A 15,688-nucleotide genomic window follows, 5' to 3' on the forward strand; every position below is an offset into this window, starting at 1 on the left:
GTATAGTTCAATGCTGTCCACTCAAAGGTTAGATCCTGATCCTGTTATTTTAACATGGTCTAACCACTTACATGAGAATTTGCAGCCACGCAAAATCTGTTTATTGTTTTTATGGGTCCATAGCAGTATTTAATGTTGATTACTGGGTTTCCTCCATTAGATTCTTCAAGCCTTCATTGCTGATGACGATCAATTTGTGAAGAATTGCCAAAGGCTAATCTCCATGAGCAAGTCTGTGATGACCATGCCACAATATGAATTCAGGACAATATGTGACACTAAACTGGAAAGCATCTGCGAAAGAATTAAAAACTACGAGCAGGTATTATCACATATTATTCTACCAAAATTATTTGTTTTTGCTTTAATTTTTATTCCTCTTTATATTGGTTCCCACTGGCTTTCTGTCTGTTTTTTTTTTCATGTCCATTTACTCTTTCTATGACTTTATAAATATATCACATAAACAAAGCAAGCTTTCCTTCAATGCACCGTAGAGAGAAATAAAACACCAAAACATGGAGTCATGTAGTGGGAGGGATGAAGGAAATTGACACAGTGGACTAGGACTAAAATGTGAGGTTAGTGTTGTTGGAGAAGGCCAAGTCAAAGAGCCATACAAGTGTATCCAGTAGATACCGTGGTCTACTGTGGTGGAGTGCTCTACAGGCAGTGGTAAGGAATTTGAAGTATGGGTGGCATGTGGGAGTCAGTGTAATATTTTATTCTTGATATGTGGTTGCACTTCCTTTTTTATGTGACAATACATGTCACACTGTTTTTATGGCCTCTATGGGTGAGCAAACGTTATCTGTCAAAGTAATAAGCAAAGAATTTTATGGTTTACCAGAGATATGACCCAATTTTTTGCAGTGCACCAGTCTATTGAACATTTCACACTGCTATTCTGGAGCGAGTGAGAGAAAGATAATATTTTATATAATTGCAGCTATACTCCAGTGATAACCCATTCTTTTTTTCAGTTTTCAGAAGAACTCAAGATGAAAGTCAGTCCTTCCTTCAAACGAGCTACAAACGAACCCAGTCCTCTCCAAAGCATGGATTTCTGCCCTACCAATTGTCACATTAACCTCATGGAAGTGTCGTATCCCAAAAGCACAACCTCCACTGGACGGCCCTTCAGCATTCGATTTGGGAGGAAAAACTCATTCTTTGGTCTTGATCCAGATCAAGGTATAAATTTGAAACATAAACACTCATGTCCACCGTGTAATGTTATAGATTTGTCTGACCTTGATAGGACTTGTAGGTCTTTCCACGGGAAGGGCTTCTCTTCCCAGCTTTTACTTGGGGCTCAGCAAAACATCACGATCAAATAAGCTATGATGGGGCATTCAGGATTATGTACTTCTTAAATTAAAAAAACAATAATTTGAGATATGAATGTGACACTTCCTGCTGTGTGGTTTGTGTTCTGCAGTTTGGTACAACTTTACCTTCCTCCACACAATGCCAGCAGACGGATGTTGTTTTTATGTGCAAAAATATGATTTTGCTTCTGATCACAACCACTTGAAATTATTATTTTTAGAAATAGCATATTTTCATATTTAATCTCCCTCCCCCTGACTGCCTGATAGCAAACCAATATATATATTTAAAAATAATTAAAAGGTTGGCAAACAAAAAATATAAAAAGTGTGCCCTTTTTAGGCTTACTCTTGTTCTGGATATGTGTGTGTCAAGGCCGTTGAGAGCATTTTTAGTTTTCCAAGTAGCAAGTTCTATATTAGCACCTGTTTTCCAGAATCCTATGAATATTGACTATGCAATGCAATTTTAATTAAATATGGTTTCCAGCACATCAGTCATTGGATGAATTTTTTTCTTTTTGTTGCTAGTTGGCAACTTAAATCCGATGTCCTACTCCCAACACTCCATTGCCAGCATGGCAGCCCCGTCATGGAAATGTCTAGAGGAGGCAGAGGAAGCCGACTGCTTGAATAACAGTTTCTCGGGCAGCAGCTTTTCTCAGATGAACGGCGGGGTGGACCACAAGGATCGAGGGCTTAGTTATCTCCTCAAACATGAAGATACAGATATACAGGACGCATATCTGCAGCTTTTCAACAAGTTGGATGTGGCAGTGAAGGAAATGAAGCAATATGTCACCCAGATAAACAAGTAAGAGCCACCCCCGGGGATAATTTGCCACATCCCAAACCATTAATAAAGTAACAGCCCAACGAGTCGATTACCATACTCCAGAAAATCTACAATATCAACATATTGGCTTTTGTAAGAATTGTAGAAGATGAACCGTTAATTAAAAAATATTTATTTTCCCAATCTTAATTCAACTTTTTTTAATCTGAGGCCAACCTCTTTGTCATTTTGTTGTTGTTATTTTTGCATTTTTAGGTTGCTGTCCACCATCACAGAACCTTTAACAACAGAGCCTCCTTGTGAGACCATGCCACCGGAGGGAACACCTCCATCTTCAATGGTGACAGAGGATGGAGACATGGACAAGGCAGAGCATGGAGGAATAAAGAGGGTGTGCTTCATGGTTTCAGAAGAGGACCAGGAAGATTCTGGGCATGATACAGTTAGTTACAGAGATTCTTACAGGTTAGTTCTTTGTATAAATTTAATATTGTGCTCCTCTGAAAATTATTGTGGAAATACATCTCATACAATGTTTTGCTTAAGACTGGCAAGGCATCTTGGAAGATCGAATTCTAGACTTACATGGAAATCCCAAGGAAGATGCTGTTTCACCGTATTTGACAACCTGTGTTTTATAGGTTTTGTTGCAGGGGAGGGGCGGCAGAACTTTAATCCTTTAGATACCTTTTAATTTTTATTTTGGGGCCTTGGTTGTATTAGTGACACCAACGCTAGTGGCAAAGCTGATTAGTTCCAGAAAAGTATTCTCCATAATATTCTTAGTTTCCTGAAATGTTGCACTTACCCTCCCCCTTCAGCTCTGTTAGTGAAACTGTGCAGTAAATCACTTTTACATAATGGGTAATCTCCTATGTCCCTTCATTTTAGCCAAATAACTAACCTTATAACACCCTCCCTAACCCAACATTCCCCTTGAAATAAATAACACAGACACCATGTTGGGAGGTAAAGCCATCTGTGACTGCATTTATTGAATACATCACTGGCATCATGGCAGGAAAACCATTGAAACAGGCCGTAAAATATAAATAGTAACCAAATTTAGCTAGTGTGGCGGCGCTGAGACTACTAGACTACTTAGCCCACAAGAGGATGCGGCTCAACCTAATCCTGCAGCGGAGCACCCGTTGCATGCGCCCAAGCAGAGGCATAAGCACAGCAAGGGAGAATTTTTGGCACGGCCACTATGACAAATTCCCTTTTCCAAGTGAGTTTGCCACGAGTTCCTCGAGGAACCTGCTTGCCGGCCTCCTGCCCACAGACTATGGGCCCTGTAATATGCCCTATAAAAGTCTCCGTTCATGTATTTGGACTATATTGTTAGTTCTATAACAGCTACACAAACCGGAGACCACCCGGGAGCTTGTTAAGCCTAATTGCTACTTTGTAGCAATTTCCATCGCAGTGTTCTAAGTGTTCATCTGGGTGGCCACATTTCCTATGGACAACCACGATGTGGTGGCCATCTTGTTCGCACGAACACAGGCAGCGGTGTTTGGGTGTCGAGTTCATGGAACTGGAAATGGACATAGAAACCCCCGAACACCGCTGGACTTCAAGCATCGCATACATTCTAGAACACTTAGGAAGACACTGTTCGGTGGAAACGTTCCCACGAACAAGGGGATCAAGCTCCAGGGTAAGAATATTGACTATGTTCAGTTTAAAACTACCAAACTAGACCGACCGCTAGCCCTGATCTTATGGAACGGTTTTGGGCAGGAGCCTCATGTGCGGTCGGTCAAATTAAGACTTCCAGGAAATTCTCGAACCCCCAAACACGTGAACCAATCTGGGTGATTTTTGGATAGGTTGGTCACCCAGACCGGGACTATCAGGGGATGTAACTTTTAGGGGTTTTTATATAATTTTAAGGTACTTTTGGGGTGTTTGTGAAACATGTGTTTTTTGTGCCTGGAGATAATTGAGTTTTGTACATTTCCTGACTCAATTATCTCGCAGGCATAGGGGAGGGATTATCATGTTTTGTGTGGGAGTTTCGTGGGCGTGCTTGTCCGTGTTCAGAAATGTATAAAAGCAGGCCATCTGGCCAGATTAAACGTATTCCAGCTTGTACTCCCAGAACTATGTGTCGTCTGGTTACTGGGAGGGGAAAGGGCTAATCACTGTTCAAGCTTGTTCCAGTGTGGATGATTCAACTGGGAAAGTCCTTGTAAGGACAAGAGCTCCCAGGACTGGGTGTCGTCCACCTGGGAGTGGATAGAGCGAGTTCCCCATTCGGCTCCAGGACGGAGTGGTTCCAGGACCCCAGTCAATCCACGGCGACTGTGGGCAGAAGGGCTGCGGCTTGTCCCCTGTTCCAGCTAGGAAGCGGTCCTTGGCAGAGGTACCCAGCTGGAGTACAGGGAGCTCTGTTACAGTAACCTTGAGCGCAAACTGCAGGCTGCCGCCCCAGCCGGGCCACTGCCTAATAGGGGAAAAAGCCCGGCTTCCTTGCTGCCGTCACTCCCGCCCTCTCTTTCCCTGTACCATGCCCTAAAGCCGCACCCTCACATGGCAGAGGGAACAGGAACTTCCAACCCAGGAGAGCCAAGAAACCATCTTGCCATCAGAAGCAAAGATATCCAAGGGGAGAGACTAAAATTTACCAGCAAGGGACTCAAAAGGTGAGTTTGATTAAACAGGCCCCGCCGCCGGCACATCGCTATGTTAATCCACCCCAGAAGAGGAACTAATTCAGCGCCTCGCCCCAGATAACAAGTACACACATAACAAAGGGGAGGGAGGGAAAACTTCAGGAGACAGCAGGAACCAAAAGGAGAGACAGCAAACGGAAATGTAAGGGGTATGCCGCTCCCACCATGCTGCAACATTCCCTGCCTTAACGCCAGTCCTAGTAGCAGACCCATTAATTACGTTTCAGATCCACTAGGGGGCCCTACACTTCCATTTGTTTTATCACAAAAGCATTTTGTAAAAAAGTAGAACACATGCTTATGATCAAAAATATTACAAACCACATCCAATTCTACACTTTAAAAAAAAATTAAACTTAAATCTATCTTTGCAACTAATATTTTTTTTTTTGCACAGAAACAGGAAGTGGGAACAGGTTGAACAGGAAGTTCTATTCTCAGAAACTGATGCCCAGTTTTGTTTTGGTTTTATGGTTTTTTTTGTTTTTTTGTTTTTTTTTGCTGTTGTTGACCACAGATGCCTTGCCTCCCCCACTAGAGGTAATGTGGTTTAAAAGCTTCAAGCCGCCTTTCTTTTCGTTGTGTACTTTCTAACAGTTACCACAGGCCTGATGCTATCACGGCTATTAGTTCTCGAGCAGCGACGGGCATTTTCGCATGTCTTGTGCTTTGTCATTTTTTTCTAAAACCACAAGCAGGGGAAGAATAGGTTATTTTGCACATTACTTGTCGAATGTTAGAATTTCAGCACAAATTATATGTTGGGTTGTTTTTTGTTCAGTAATTTATCTAGCTAAATAGGTTATCCTTTTCTGTGATCAACCACTCAGAAACAGCCATGATTACAGAGTGAAACCATGCCAACAGTGCGAATCGACCATATATTTCCACATGGTTAAAAAAGAAAATACAAAATAAAAATTATTTCAAAAATAACAAATTTCCATTATTGCGATTATCTGTTAATGACTACAAATAAACCGTAAAACAAACCACCTACATCGTGAACAAAATGCAAGAAAATTACATATTATTGCAAATTGTGAACTTGTTCAAAAACCTACACAACAACAACACACGCACACACACATGCTTGCATAGGAAGATAAAACATCGGCACAATTGGAAAAGCAAAAGACGTTGGAAAGTTCAAATCCAGAAAAGATGGAAATTATTTAAAAAAAACAAAACAAACAAAAAATTCCACGTGAGACACAAAATCAAATGAGGTCATTAGAGCAATCAACAGCAAAGGGCAGATCACACATTAATTTCAAAGTACCAGAACCAGTTACTGAGTCCATTATAATTGGACATAATTTATATCACAATAGCTTTCACAAATATGAAAGGAAAATCGCAGATTCTCTGCACATTTACCCAATCTGTATAGGAAAGAAAAACACAGTTTTTAGAGGCTTATTGCCTTTCTAAAGGCACCTGGTCAAATTATGATCTCCGTATAAGACTGTAAATATGTTTTACAGTTTTTTTAAAGACCTTAGAGTTTTTATTATGGCATAGCTGACTATTTGCATAAAAAACAACAACTTTAATTAGAATATTATTCACAAACTACTTGCATTTTGATTGTTGTATCCTTTTTTTTTAATTCACCTGTATATTAAAAACCAAATTCTTATTGAACAACATTGATATCCACGCCTGCCTGGATTTAAACTGCAATATCCCTAGAGGGGAACTTATTAAATTTGAGTCCCATTTAACCTATTGACTCTTAGAGAGAGACTATGAAGAATCTATAACAAGCTGTCCATAGGTCGCATCTGCTGGGAAAAAAAAAAAATCTAATTCCAATAAAAGAAATTAAAACATGTCTCTTCATTAAATGTGCAAACCAAAAAAAATCGCTAGTTTCGTTTTGATATGTAGCAAAAAGTAAAATAATGCAAGATAGCGTAAAAGCACTTCAATAATCCAATGATGGTGAACAGGACTCAGAATTTCACATCCTACGCTGCTAGCCAGGTTTTAAAAATTACTAGCCACTGCATTCACTCTTTTTTGATATACATTGAAATACAGCCGTGAGATAGTGACAAGTCTTTCGGCACAAAGAGTCAGAAGTGGAATGGTCACTGTAGATCTAGGTACTTGGTCGGTTGCCTTTGGTAATACTTTGCTTTCTATGTAGCACATTCTAAGTGTTCTATTATGTTTAATTGTGGTGTTCGGATCCAAGATTAGGCTAAAGGTCGTCTTTGTTCCAATATTATTTTCTGAAACGTAGAGCCAGCCGAAAGAGTAATTTGGGGTGTTGTGCTTTGATGGGCTTGCTCGATGCACCTTGAGCACTGCCAATCGTGGAGGTCAGACGTTCGGCATTAATAAAGAATGCGCACTTCGGGGGGTGGGGGGAGCAAGTGAAGCAGAATCATTGACTTGATGAAGCGTGAAATGATGAATTACTGCTTTCTTGCCGTTTGTTGATTTGTTTGGGGACTTTACTTTCCATGCTCCAGCAGCCTGATACATTTGACAATGACCATTTGGAGATTATCCACTAAAAGAGGAATGGTACATTAAAGAAATGCTCGAACTTTAAAAAGAAAAAATATTATTTTGAAAGTTAGATATGTTTTTTTACTATTTTAGATTCAGGGCCCTCCCTATTCATTGCAGCAGTCATGAAGATCTTCTAAGATCTTCGAGGAACACTGGAGAACCATAGCCCATGCTCCTCAATCCAATATTTCTCATAGAGAAGGATTTAATCTTATTATTATCTCCAAGAAGCATTTGCTGCATACAGAATCATTATGTAAATAACTTAGAAAATGGAAAGTCTTTAACAAGGATTTACGCAAAATGTAAACATTGGCCACTTTACTGGTGGACATGCCGAGAAAGAGGTTTACTGCAGACAACAAACGCTACAAAGTAAGTGTATGACTTATCAGCCTTTCTAAGAAAAAAATACTTAGACTAGGGATTTTTGACATTAATTTATACTTACCCTTGCACAAGCTGGGGGAGATGAATCAGTCATTCGTGTAAATGCCAACAATGTAGTAGAAATGCTTTTCTCAGAAGTATAAAGCGAACAAACCTCAGAACAGATAGAAAAGTAAATATATTTAAAATGATCTGATTTGTTCCCTTTTCTGATAAGGGCACTGATATCTGAGAGAAGCAGTTTACATAGCCGCGTGAAATCAGGGACATTCTAATGTGTGCACTACTCAGATATACTTCCTTTATTAAACATTGCCAGCCTTTGACGGTGGATTGTGTCAATAATTGCACTGTGTCCATGAGTTTTGATAATACAGACTGGAGATTGAAAAACCTACCTTAGCTCTGATCTCGGCAAACTCCCGATTCTATGTAGCTATTGCTGGTAGAAAGCAAATAAAGATATACAAGAACCCAAACACCTGTTAAGTTAACCTTTCTGTTCTATATTTGGTGCCGTTATATTTCCAACGACTATTCATAAACTGACAAGCAAGTAAAAGAAGAAAGAACAGTTAATTTCCAATAGTCTTGTCTTGAAGTAGACACAATGTCCTGCCAAATAATCTTAAAAAATGTCTGTCATGGGATTTGCTAGTAGGAATTAAGGACCTCCCTGTACCTCTCTTCCTGTGATGTTTTTGTTATGATCTACATTGATCTGTATAGATCCAAGTCTTAAATACCCATCGACTAGTTTTATCGTACATCTTCAACGTTTAACGTCCAGAACAAACACCGTAAACGTTACCAATAAATGTTTTCTGTTGCCAGGAAAAGGAAATCCGATAATATTCGGTGAGTCCTAACAGCTGTCCTGATATCCTATTTAATCATAAGGGCACACACCAAATATTTGTGTGTAAAACGGAGTTGACTTGTAATGTAAATTTGTCAGTTTGTCTAATTCGTTAAGGTCCCGTAAACAATATTGTTGTGGAATGCGTTGGCACTGTATAATACAAGGCACAAATCAAGCAATGTGGTTGATTCACGTAAAATGATCGCAATCGTCCTACAATTTCATTAACATAGTAAAAGGAACTGAGGAGGGATAATAGGAGTATAACGTTGGTCTGAACATTAATGATTAGACTTGTGCACAAATGAGTTTTAGTTGCTACGAACAACTAAAATTCCTTTTAATTTGTGCCCATCCAACAAATTAATCCATCCGGTATTTACCTGTGAAATCTTATTCAATGAATAAGACTCCATCGGTAAATTCACAGACATTATGATTATATTAATATTATATTCAAGGTTTCCCTTGATGGTATTGTTTATGATGGGTGAACAGGAACAAGCTCAAAATATTTTTAAACACATCTTCGAGCTACCATTATCACTATAGCTCATTTTTTAGTGCTCCTTGTGTGAAGAGTCATTGGGTGCTGTCACCTCCGTCTCGTCTCACGACTTTTCCTGAATAGTTTGGCAAAACCTGATTGGTGTTCTGGATCATTAACTTTGTTTCGATTAATGTGGAAGTCATCCATTATGCGTCCAACCTTGGACTTCAGTGATAGGCTGTGAGCACAGAGCTGTCAGCCTATCACTGCTGCCTCAGGTTGGGACAGATAATGTGGGAATTTACGTTTCTAATATCCAAGCCACAGGGAAACGCCTGGGCTATAAGCGTTAGGACAGCCCCGCAGTTTTTGTCAAAATTCTTGGAAACTGTTTGACCCAAACCTGGGGACAGTGTCCTTAAACTCTTTTCAACATAATCGTAACAATTATTTCTAGTGGTTATGGTTATTTAATGTAAGTCACTCAATCTCTTAATGGTTCTACACCTTTATATAGCACGTTCCTCATCTTATGACATTTATCCTCTTCCTGATTGACAGCTCCATCTATACATTCCCAAAAGCCACTGCTATGACCAGTTGCAAGTCCGGAAGATTGAAATGTCCGTAACACAAAAATACCAGAGCATGCATTTTAATAGAAATATGCTATTATATCAAGGATGGATCCACGTTAAATGACTGCATGTTAAAATGGGAATAAAACGCAATTCAAATCACTCTTTCCATCAATACATTATATGTATATGTAATGCGAAAATGCTAATTTAAAAAAATAAATATATATTTTTATTTTAGTGAATGTAACAGCAATCGAGATTCTGTCCTGTCCTATACGAGTGTGCGGAGTAACAGTTCCTACTTGGGTAGTGATGAGATGGGGTCAGGTAAGTGTAAACAAAATCTGTATTTATTTGAAACCCTTTCGTATAAATCTATCTAAAGATCTGTGTAGCACATAAACTTCTTCTATAGTCCTTAATTAAAGGAACACTATAGATTCAGGAACACAAACATGTATTCCTGACCTATAGTGTTTAAACCACCATCTAGCCCCCCTGGCTCCCCTTATCCCCCTAAATACAGTAACATCTTACCTTTATTGTAGTCTGCTGTTACTGGCCCTGCCCCTGATCTGCCTGCTTGGTTGACATCATCAGAAGTGATTATATCAGCCAATCACATTGGATTGGCTGAGCTTGTCATGAAGGCAGATCAGGGGCAGAGCCAGCACAAGCCAAACACAACCCTGGCCAATCAGCATCTCCTCATAGAAATGCATTAAATCAATGCATCTCTATGAGGAAAGTTCAGTGTCTGCATGCAGAGGGAGGAGACACTGAATGTTAGTCACACTGTGCAGCACTGCCCCAGGAAGCACCTCTAGCAGACATCTGAGTGGCCAGTGTTATCTCTAGGCTGTAATGTAAACAATAAGCTGTAGTTGTTCTGGTGACGTTAGTGTCCTTTTAATAGGGGATTGAGTGGAACGTTTTGTTCCTCCATGTTCACATCTGTTCTGTTTCATTATCTTTGGACTATAAGTAGTTTGTTGTTCTTTCAGATGTATCCAGGTTTAACGTACTTTGTGTATGCTTGTAGGGATTATTTATATAAATGGCTTCTCTTCTTGGTAGCACTTTTAGAACCATTAAGGTGGGCTAATTTATAATCTAGGTCATCCTTTCAGGAGCGTTTGGCAGAACGCTACATAAGAAAAAAAAAACAGTTTCTACTTTTCCTAAGTAATCACTTTAAAGTAGGGCACATTTATAAAACCCCAAAACAAAACAAACACCATCCAGAAATACAAATGTGTTACACTAAAACGAAAACTTGCCGATCTGCTTTGAATTCAGTCATTATTTGTGCCAATAACGAACAGTTGGTATAAGCTGCCAGAGGGGTAACATGTTGAATGATCTATAATAGTCTCAGGGAATTCTTTATAAAACTCTTTTTTTTTTTGTTTTATCTGCAAGGCTGAATTGCACGAAAGGTGCAAACCGTGCAGCGTTTTACAAAGCATCTGTCATGAGCACGTGCTAATGAAAGGATTTAGAAAATTGGGCAGACTAGATGGGTCGAATGGTTCTGATCTGCCGTCACATTCTATGTTTCTATTGGTGCATTTTAATATTTTGAAGCTGATTTAAATCTTATCTTTTTCTGCTATAGTTATAAATACGCCTATTACAAGGATAACATTGGCTACGTTTTATTTCAGCGAGTGATCTTGCCGTTTTGTGCTTCAAAAGCAAATTGCTAAAATATTTCTGACCAATGCAGAAGGAATTTTTATAACAATCTGTGTATGTTTCACTGTTTCCTGTAGAGCAGTGTGTACGACTGTACGTGATTATATGACATATAAAATGTGCTGGTTTTCAGATGATCAAGGGGATTCTTCAGTAATAATATATATATTTTTTTATAATTAGGGGATGAGCTTCCATGTGACATGAGAATACCATCTGACAAACAGGACAAATTACACGGCTGCCTGGAGCATCTATTCAACCAGGTAAATCTGTCCTGACCCATATATCACTTTACCGGTGAACAAATACTGCCTGTGTCAATGTTATATTGTTACTGCGTTCACTGTGAGCTTGACAACATCGCTAGTGTTTGAAGGTTGATGTAAACCCTCACGCGTTTCTCTCTGCAGGTAGATTCCATCATTGCTCTTCTTAAAGGGAAAGTCATGTCTAGGGCCTTTGAGGAAACTAAACACTTTCCAATGGAGCACAGCTTGCAAGGTAATAAAACCCAAAACACAGCCTTACCCTACAATCCTCAACGGCTTCATCCGCTTCATCATCATGGCATTATTACAGTCCAGTGCCTGGTGCACAAACCGGCAGGGAATGTTTGATCAGTTGTCTAAACAAAACTATTCAGCAGTATCAACATTTTTTACAAATGTAGAACCTATTTCAAACAGCCTGAATGGTTAATTACGGTAAATGTCTGAGAGGCAGCACTATCCAATAATACGATTCTTTTGACGTAGAGTTTCAGAAGAAAGAGGAATGGACCATAAAATGCAGAAGTATGATCCAGATCAGTATTCGAGAAGATCCCTGGAATCTGCCAAACTCCATTAAGACCCTTGTGGAAAGCATTCAGAAATACGTTGAAGGTTTGTACAGCCACTTCTCTGGAAGGGGATTAGAAGAAAGTGCATGTGTTTTATATTTTATGTTTGTATACGGTGTATATATAGATATATTGAGAATATGTTTTAGCTAGTCTTAGAATGTAACTTAGAATGTAATGTAACATTAACATATCTATTTAATTTGCTCCTGCCTTTCATGAGCCCAATCCTTAATCGTAAAACAAATTGAAAATGTACATCAGGAGAAATCAGACGGGGGGGGGAACAAATTCTAACCATAAACTAATCAACTAAGTAGCCGCGAGTGCCCTTATTAAAAATATATTTAAACTGGTATTGTATGTTATTTTATTAAATATTAAGTATACACCTGATGGGTCGGGTTTATTACTATATGCTTAACATGCATTCCTGTTTGAATGAATAGCTTAGTAGTAAGGATCTAATTCCTAAGTAAAGTAATTTGGGTGTAGTTCTACTTCTGAGTATGTAATATTTATTAATTTCACGATTTGTAATTCACTTTATAATAGATGCTATTTCCTCGGTTATGTTTTCCAGATGGCAAAAATCAGCTCCTGCTAGCCCTGCTGAAGTGTACAGGTAATATTTCACTGGGGCCCTTCATACGGGGCCAAGTTATGGATATATAACGGGTACAGTACACTAAATCTGCTTGCGCCAGATCAGAAGCCTGGTTCTGCAGGATCTCCCCATTCTGTTACATCAACATAATTAACCATTATACCTTGTTAAACATAGAGGCATGATGGTCTCATAAGTACAATTACTGCATGAATTGCCCTCTGTTTTAGTGGAATGAGAGTGAAAAGGTTTCAGTAAAGTTACAATTTTCTACGGACATCCAAATTTTACTTTTTATTACTAAATGTATTTATAAAGCTTTAACATTCTACGGTTCTGTACAATGGGCGAATTATAGGGACACTGTCATAACTGCTTATTATTACTTAAAATTAAAGATTATGTCACTATAGCCTGGCATATTCATTCGTAATGAAAAAATATATATGTAAGTAAAAGGTACAATGTATTCTCCTGGCTTACACTTGCTTTATGGGGGCAGCCATCTTTGATTGGAACATCACTCATGCACAATTAGGAGGTGTGAAACCATCACAGAGTGCATTTTTAGACGTCTTGTGTTGGGTAAGTTGTACATCTGACCAAAGAGCTTTTAAAGATGGAAAGCCAGGAGATTCACTGAAAAAAAGCTATTTACTACGTTTGCACATTAGACATATATAACGCTCACACAAGATTATAATATGTTTAGTCTTTTATTTAAAAAAAAAAAACACGAAAATGAGGACAGTTTTCCTATAACCCCTTAAGGACCAAACTTCTGGAATAAAAGGGAATCATAACATGTCACACACGTCATGTGTCCCTTTAAGGGGTTAAGGACATATAGTAAAGATAGTTATTACTAATGGTGAGTTTACGGTCACACGCTGGTAATCCGGAGATAGGCAAACGCAGGTAGCGTCTAGTTCTCAAATTGATAGTGAACTTGTCTATCATTCTGCAGGTGACACTCTTTAAAGATACTGTAGCAAGGCATTGGCCAGACAGGATATCCCATAATGCATTACTAGCTTTAAATGCTGGTCTAACATCCTGGAGGCTGTGGTCTTAGCCGGCGATCGACTTTTTGTCACCCCAGATGGACATCCTGCCTCATACAACTCACGGCTGTTTTTTTTTTACTCACCCCTACGGCAGCCAAAGGATTCCTAATGCCACTTATTACAAGCCTGCGTCCCCTCGGTCTCCAATGTCCCCTTGTACCACCGTGCACGCAAGCCATCAGAAGGGTCAGCACATCCTCATTCTGCACGCGCAGTGTTCCCAGATGGCAGATCTGTTTTACTGCTTGCTCCTAGTTCTATGGATTCCACATAGCGAATTATTTGTAGTTTTGTGAAATCTTGTTTAGATCAACACATCCAGGTGATTTAGTTATAAAACGTACTGAGCTCCGAACTGCGGCACATCTGGTGAAGCCAGCCGTCTGTTCGCAAAATAGCTGGAATACCACATATGGTGCCACTAGGTCTCTGTTTTATGAGATGCAGCATAATGGTTTGTTTGCTATTACACCACACCTGCTGAGCATGCAGCGATATAGTGAGGAGCGGGTGAGTGCAGCTTTAACAGTGCGTAAAAGGGGAGTCTGCGCTGTTTGTACAGTAAAATATTCCTAACCCCCAGTGGACCCAAACATGCTGAGATTTGTAGAGTATGTAGAGTGTATCCCTTTCTGCCAAGGGCATTCGAAAAGGATTTCAACTGCAACTACCATCAATCTCAGGCTGAGTTTGGCATTATGAGTGCATTAGTGTATTGTAGGAATTTCAACGTAACACTAAATCCTATAATCCTCAGCCTAACGTCGTCCGGATAGTAAGGCTACATGCAATGGACTTCAAATATCGTCATACTCAGCCAGGCTGCGGCTAGCTGAAAGTGACGCTATTTGCCAGCCACACACTAAATGCGCAAATAAACACAAGCCCCGATTTTGCAATTAAATTCACTACAATTTGTTGTTTAGTAATTTAACGAGTGTATTAACACAATTTTTTAAATATTTTTTTTTTTAAACTTACTTCGTAACACTCCCTGTAAGTCTGTAAGTGTAATTCTGACAAAATATATATAGATTTATGTCCTATAGTATCCATTAAGAGAATTCAAAGGGTTTTTTTAAATTTAAGGTCAAAATAGTCAAATTGGAAATAGTCTACTAGTCATTTATGCTTTCAGTTCGACTACTCTGGCCTTAAATTTGAAATTCACACATTGGTAAATAACTCTGTTAGTAACTCCACCTGCTGACTTTTATTTATTTATTTTAAGGCTACATTTGTATTGTATGCACAGCCAGTCTCTGGTCCCAGGTTTTCTAGCAGATTAGAAACATAGAAACATAGAATGTGACGGCAGATAAGAACCATTCGGCCCATCTAGTCTGCCCAATGTTCTAAATACTTTCACTAGTCCCTGTCCTTATCTTATAGTTAGGATAGCCTTATGCCTATCCCACGCATGCTTAAACTCCCTCACTGTGTTAACCTCTACCACTTCAGCTGGAAGGCTGTTCCATGCATCCACTACCCTCTCAGTAAAGTATTACTTCCTGATATTATTTTTAAGATTATAGTCCATGAGATATGTCTTTCAGTCAGTCTAATATATGCTGTATACATTGTTTTATAAATATTACTTTACAAACTTTAGTACGTCATGATGGCTTTAATGAAGGCACGGGTGAGGGTATATGTTTCCAAAAGTAAATTTCTTTTTTCTAACTCCAGTTGGTAGTAAGACTAGGATGGTCATAGTTTGATCTGTTGATTGGTGCTTTGCCCAGTCTATTGAGAGACACTATCAGTCTTAAAATAGTCCGTGGCACTTACACCGGGGGCTCAAATGTCACAGCA

At 39.1% G+C, this 15,688-nt stretch overlaps 1 protein-coding gene across 1 annotated transcript in view; it reads left to right on the plus strand.

Moving 5' to 3' along the window:
- PREX1 (phosphatidylinositol-3,4,5-trisphosphate dependent Rac exchange factor 1) overlaps positions 1-15,688 on the plus strand; it is a 248,191-nt gene that overhangs the window by 210,500 nt on the left and 22,003 nt on the right. The window contains exons 23-31 of the mRNA XM_063459441.1: positions 161-322; positions 984-1,194; positions 1,863-2,145; positions 2,383-2,592; positions 9,896-9,984; positions 11,539-11,621; positions 11,769-11,859; positions 12,114-12,242; positions 12,783-12,824. Coding sequence (XP_063315511.1) covers positions 161-322; positions 984-1,194; positions 1,863-2,145; positions 2,383-2,592; positions 9,896-9,984; positions 11,539-11,621; positions 11,769-11,859; positions 12,114-12,242; positions 12,783-12,824 — 1,300 coding nt within the window. The remainder of the gene's footprint in view (positions 1-160; positions 323-983; positions 1,195-1,862; positions 2,146-2,382; positions 2,593-9,895; positions 9,985-11,538; positions 11,622-11,768; positions 11,860-12,113; positions 12,243-12,782; positions 12,825-15,688) is intronic.

Source organism: Pelobates fuscus, chromosome 6 (assembly GCF_036172605.1).
Source record: "Pelobates fuscus isolate aPelFus1 chromosome 6, aPelFus1.pri, whole genome shotgun sequence".
Classification (NCBI taxonomy): domain Eukaryota; kingdom Metazoa; phylum Chordata; class Amphibia; order Anura; family Pelobatidae; genus Pelobates; species Pelobates fuscus.